At 39.7% G+C, this 6,452-nt stretch overlaps 1 protein-coding gene across 3 annotated transcripts in view; it reads left to right on the forward strand.

The window, feature by feature from the left end:
* SLC12A1 (solute carrier family 12 (sodium/potassium/chloride transporter), member 1) overlaps positions 1–4,945 on the forward strand; it is an 88,335-nt gene extending 83,390 nt beyond the window's left edge. For 2 of the 3 annotated variants that reach the window (XM_006762017.2, XM_006762016.2), the window contains exons 25-27: positions 1,517–1,652; positions 3,025–3,092; positions 4,082–4,945. In XM_006762017.2, coding sequence (XP_006762080.1) covers positions 1,517–1,652; positions 3,025–3,092; positions 4,082–4,217 — 340 coding nt within the window. In that variant the 3' untranslated portion in view covers positions 4,218–4,945. The remainder of the gene's footprint in view (positions 1–1,516; positions 1,653–3,024; positions 3,093–4,081) is intronic. The other variant, XM_006762018.2, reaches the window with a different exon arrangement.
* The last annotated feature ends 1,507 nt before the right edge of the window (positions 4,946–6,452 follow it).

The raw sequence follows: 6,452 nt of genomic DNA on the forward strand, positions 1-6,452 counted from the left end.
TGCTAACCTCAGTCCTGTGTCTGTGCAGTAAATGAATGCCTTGATTTTACAGGAACTGCACACTTTTCATAGCACTTTCACCCAAATCGTCACACAGACCCTCATACCAATCCTCATGCCAGCTCTGAGCAGCCATCGTCACCCCCTTTTATAGCCAGGTTACCCATGTTGAGGGAGGACAGTGGAAAAGCTGGAGAGAGAACCCAGGCTCTTCTCTCCTAGGCCAGCACCTTTCACTGATTACCACCAAAGATCTCTGAAAGCCCAGCACTGTTGGAATGAACTGCAAGTAGAAGTACTGTGTGGTCGAAAGAATAACAGGGCATATCAATTTTCTTCCTTCCTTGTCATTGTCTCCCATTCTAAATAAGCCAACTTGTCAGAAACCTACTGCTTTAAGTATCTTTCCAATCCTCAACAAAGGCACACCGCTAGGCACGCATACTCCTTTGTAATCGGTGCACTTTGATCTGAGAATCCCAAATCACCCCAACTGAGGAGATCATTGAACTCATGGCTTCATATTTTATTTCTTAGCCTAACAAATGGCACATTGAATCTAATTATCACTCATTCCAAAGTTACTAAATTATAAGTAAGCTACTTTATATAAAACAGAAGAAAAGTATATTTGAGATCATCTTGGAGTTGCATATCAAAGACAACTACTCTCATAAATCAATAAGCTTTGTTTTGCTCTATCATTTTAAAAACTAGATCTTATGAAGTTGTTATGAAAGAGAGATTTTTCAGCAATTTTTAAAATGTTACACAGTGCTGACTTACTACTAGTTTTCTACTAGATGATTTCTTCTTAATTACCCTAAAATGGCCTCAGGTTTTTAGACATTAAAATATTATTGATTTTTGTTCTTTCTTTTGACATGCACCTGAACAATAGTCATTTGAAAAGCTCAGGCAACAACAGCAGAAAGACAAAGGCTGCATGATCTGCAGCCAACATTCAAATAGTTCTATAGCCATGAAACCTGTGGGAGCCCTTGCTTTTCTCCCACCTGCCCAGAGCCTCCTGCCGGCCACAAGTGGGAGTTGCCATGTGGACCGAAGGTGAGGAGGGCAGCCCTACCCAAATCCTAAGGAACCTAGTTTATCTCCTACATTAATTCATGCAGGTCTTTCATGGAATCTGTAAAATAAGCTGATGGAAACTCATTTATGGGCTAAAGTGTCTACATAACAACTGTGTCTTTGGCTATACTACATAGAAAATGTACTTGCAGAATAGTTACTCTCTATGTGTTTGTATGCTTAAACTGAGGATCTAAGACCTAAAAGGTTAACAAGGCCTCAAACCTGTTAAGGCCTTTCCTTAGATAGGGAGGCAGCACTATAGTCAGTTTTACTCACAGCGTGTCCCTGGCAAAGATAACTCTTAAAAGATTTGCATGACATGCAGCTCTGATCTGCAGCCAGCAGAGCCAGTCAAACCTAGAGTATCTGTGAAATAATGCGTTAGCTTCCCACCATGAGGCCTCCTTTATACTTGCCATTTCAGCTGGAAAGTCTTTGAAGAGATGATAGAACCATACCGTCTCCATGAAAGCTGCAAAGATTTAACAACTGCTGAGAAATTAAAGAGAGAAACTCCATGGAAAATCACAGATGCAGAACTGGAAGCAATCAAGGAAAAGGTAGACTTGTCTTCCCTAATTTCGACTCTCTCTCTAACTGTCCAAAAAAGAAAACAGTGGTTGATTTAAAGATCAAGAAGTAATTTATCTGTTATAGGATTTCATTATTTAAGATCCAGGGTTCCTCTGTTTTTCAAGTGCTTTTCAATTATATTACCAGATGTGAGGATTTAGAAAATTTTTTATTCATTAATATAAAATCAATTCCTTTTAAAGAAACACAGGTTATTGATAGATATTTTTAAATCTCGCAAGTTTAATTTTATAGGAGACAGACCCATCAGTCTAAGATAATTTAAGTCAATATGTATGCAAAGTAGATAAAGATAGACACACAATTTGACCAATAACAAAGTGTTTGTTTTAACCTGGTAAAGATAGCAATGAAAACTAGCATAGGGACCTGAGAAAACATGAAATTTGTATGAGGAAGCTGAAAGTTGGATCAGACACACATTATAGGATGGGTATAAAATGCTGAGTTTTTCTAGAAAACCCCCCAAGATGGGAGTTAACCCCATCTGGCCTGCAATGAATGGAGTCATGATGATGAGAAGATTTTGAAAAGGGCAGGGAAATAGAATAAAGTAGAATAATTGGCATTTGAATTGGATTGGACATTCAAGGGAAAGGACTACAAGGACCTCTAAACTACAAAATGTACATAAACTACATTAGGAGCTGAAGTTGGAACAAATTAGAGCAAGAGATAGTAAAAACCTTTCAAATTTAGTAGAAAACTTACTGAGCTAAGGATCATAAACTTTGTGTGTAATAAACTGCCCAATTCTAACAAGGACTTTTCATATAATTGAGCAAATTGCGTATCTGGAATCACATTTCCGAAACCAGTGAAATATAATAACAATATATATTATTACTCTTATCACTGCAAAATAGTTCATTGTAAGTCTTTTCCCAAGTTAGTCTTTCGGTGATTTTTTTTTAGTTGAAACCAGTTCTCTATACTGGCAAAATGTCCAAAGAGCTTAAAGAAAGGTAGGTTAATATTTAATCTATAGTCTTAAAATATCAAATTGGTATCAAGATTAGGTTAGTTTTCTTCTTCTTTTATTCTAGTCCCAGAACTGGTCACTCACTGTTTCCTGTCATCCATGTGCTGTGCTTGGTTCCCCGCCTGAGAGTTTAATGAGCCACGACAGCACAGGGACAGTCTGGTTTTATTCTTTACATTTCTAAAGTTTCTCATGAGTTTTTAAAACACAGTACATTTCCAAACCTGAATGAAATAACTGTAATATTTTTTTAAAGTGAGGTTTTTCTACTTGTCCATAATTTGAGGTAAGAAGAGAAATTCTTATTCATAATTCTGGGAAAACAGCCCTCAACAAAATCTGAATGTTGTCCACAGAGTTACCGCCAAGTTCGACTGAATGAACTCTTACAGGAGCACTCGAGAGCTGCTAACCTCATCGTCCTGTAAGTATCATTGCAGACATTTAAGAGCGTTACAGAGAAACCTTCAGTGAATGGGTTAATCAATTTAAAAGCTCATGCCTATTTAGGTGCCAAGTTAAAAAAAAAAAAAGGAACATGTGGGATTTTAGACAGTGAAGGCAAATAAATGCCACCCTAAAACCTAGAAAACTGGGCCCCAGGGGCTTTAGAAGGCCCCACTTGCTCTAAGGTCCAGGGCAGTGCCCACCCAGAACCCGGGCTGCCCCTCCAGGCCTGCTTCGGGACCCTGGCCCTGGGTTCCCTGCTAACGAGCTTCATGCCAACCAACAAGGCTCACAGGCCCCTTCTCTGGGTAGGTGCTCCTGAGGTGTGGCGTCCACTGCATGCTGATAAGCCTCCTTGCCGTGTAGGAAGAGGCCAAGGTGACACCCTCACCCCACAAATTTTATGGGTGCACCTGCTGAAAATCTTAATGTTTGTTTACCTAAAGATTGATAGCTAAATATGAAGATCTCCAACTATTTCACATTGATAGCTCATGAACTGGCTCATATGTACAAACATAGATAGTATATCTTCAAGCAAGATCTAGCCTGGAGGCCTATCCATCAAAGATATAAAATGGTCTCCTGAACTGAGTGGTTTAATAGCTGGTTTCTAAGGTTTCTCCCAAATATAAGAGCTTTAAACTACTGAGAAAAATTATTTCTGCCAAAAAAGGGGGAGATGTATTGGTTGATCATGTTTTCTATTTAAAGAGGAGTGAAATTTTATAGTTGTGTTTTGTCTCTACAATGCCTAAGTCTACTGTTCTGCTTTATAGCTATTTGTATTATCTGAGAAATACATTGGTGTAATATCTATATTCAAAATAATTTCAGTGCCTTCATTTTGGGGAGGAGAGGTATAAAAGTTTCAGGACACTGCTTATTAAATAGCTCAGACAACTAGGATGCTACTGTCTATAGTAATTGTCACCTTTGTTTTCTGTTTTTCTTCCATGCTGTCAGGAGCCTTCCGGTGGCCAGAAAAGGATCTATATCAGATTGGCTGTACATGGCTTGGTTGGAAATCCTCACAAAGAACCTCCCTCCTGTCTTACTAGTCAGAGGAAACCATAAAAATGTCCTGACATTTTACTCCTAAAACATGAAAAATTAGAACACATTTTTACTTAATGCATGGATAATTAAAAACCAGTCTAGTACTTGATCATGTAAATCTGATCTGTAGTTATGCAAACCTCCGAAGACTATACCACAGGATTCTACATAAACTTTGTCACTATTTTTTTGTTGTTAGTTAATGGGAACTATTTTCTATCAGCTTAAGGGCAGTGTCAGAGCTAATGGTACACCTTTAAAAAAACACACATCTTTTTCATTGCTGATGATAAACAAGAAAATTAAGCAAATACATGCTGGCTTATGCTCATGAAAACCAGCAACCTGATTGTCAGCTTCTCCAGGCAGGCCTAATCTTTTGTTTGCTTCTAGGCCCCCATAGAGCCTTCAGCCCCACAGCAGGTTCTCATTAAATGCTTATTGACAGGCTGGTAGAGTAACAGGGGTGGTTATCAAAGGAAAAGACTGACGGGGCAGGAAACGTGATTATGCTTGCCCTTCTGAGAGGCTTATACCTACAAAGAAGATTTGAAAATCAATACCTGAAAACTTTAAGAAGTACTTGAGTCTACAAAATGTTTAAAGCAGTTACCTAAATAAGGTTATTTAATGTAACACAGATTATATACTTAGAATGATCTGAGCGATCATTGATAACATATGGCTTCAATTTGCTGCTGACTGAAATGTATATTAGCTGGATTAGAAGGCAGCACATATTCTAATTAAATGAAATATACTCCATTCTTAATATAGAAACTTTAATTTTTCTTCCTATTAAATATTTTCAAATTTCCACCATAGTATTACTTTGCATATTTTTCTAATTAAGTGGTTAGCACAGATGAAATCTTCATAGATGTCTAGCAATTGAAAACCAGTCACCACAAATTTTCAGACATTATAAAGAAATATATCCTGAATCATTTACTTAGTTACTTTATATAGTGATTGTATGGATTTAAAAGAGCAATTAAAATGTGAAGTGGAGAAGCTTGCAAAATTTGAAATACATAAGTACTGATTTTCTTTTCCATTTCCCATTTTTTCCATTCCTATAATACGTAATCACATTGAAAAAACAATGAAATTTTATTTTCTGATGCATGCCTTGATTTTTTCCTGACATGTTTTGACTTCTTATTCTGATAAAATGTAAGGGAAACAATGAACCTGAAATAAAAGCACTGAAATTCGTTTGCTTTGGCCTCGGTCATGTGTTTATTTCTCAGTCACCAAGATCACAGCGCAATGGGGTAGCAGATGTGGGCCTGAAAATTTCTATCATGTGCCTCATCTGAAGGCTGTCTAACCCAGGGATTTGAGATTAGGACTTCTGGCCTCCGCCAAGAAAGATGACCAGGGGGACAAGAGTTAGAGAAGCTTTGGCAGCAGGCTATCCCCATTCCTAGTGTGGGAGCATTGACTTAGCTCAGCCCTTGATTAGACCCTCTCTTTTGAGCCCTTGCACCCGAAACCCAAATGACTAGCCGTGACCACGGGCAGGTGCGCCCAGCTTCCCCTGGGCCTGACATTCTCTGAAACACTTTGGAGGGTCTCTGGGAAAGGTGAGAAGTATTGACTTCTGTAACCGCAGAGTCTGGCTCTTGTTTCTTTGAGAGGCTGTTTCAGTTTGGGTTCCCTGGGAAACAGACTCTGAGAGAGAGTTTTCTGTGGAGCAAGTTTACTAAGGAGTGCCCTTGGGATCCACACCCACAGACAGGAGGGGGAGGAAGCAGGAAGGGTAGAGGAAAAGGTGAGCTGTGATGCAGACCCAAGGGCAGACTCAGCTGACCCACCGGATGCTCTGGAGACAGAAGATCCCTTCAAAGCAGTCCCAAGCAGGGCTGAGAGGGCCAGGCCTTTATCCCCCTCACTGCGCAGTCACTGGATGTGGCCTGCCAGGCCGCGGTGTGAACTTGGGTGAGGCAGCTCTCTGCAGCTGCCGGATCCCTGGGGGCCTGAGAGCAGAAGTCTCCCAGCTGCTCGGGCACTGAGTCCTTCATTAAACAAGGTCTGGGTGGGACATCACCATGCCAACCAAAGGGGCCATATAAAGTAGTGGTTAAACAACAACCACACACACACACACACACACACACACACACACACACACACACACCTTCAGAATGGCCTCACCACTTATTACCACTTATTAGTGATTTTACCTTAAACTAGTTATTTCTGGGGGCTACTGGCAAGAGAGTGACTAAAGTCCCTTGTTAAAGGAGAAATGGACTGAGAGAAAGGGGATGGG

This window comes from Myotis davidii, unplaced genomic scaffold (genome assembly GCF_000327345.1).
Source record: "Myotis davidii unplaced genomic scaffold, ASM32734v1 scaffold3058, whole genome shotgun sequence".
Lineage (NCBI taxonomy): Eukaryota > Metazoa > Chordata > Mammalia > Chiroptera > Vespertilionidae > Myotis > Myotis davidii.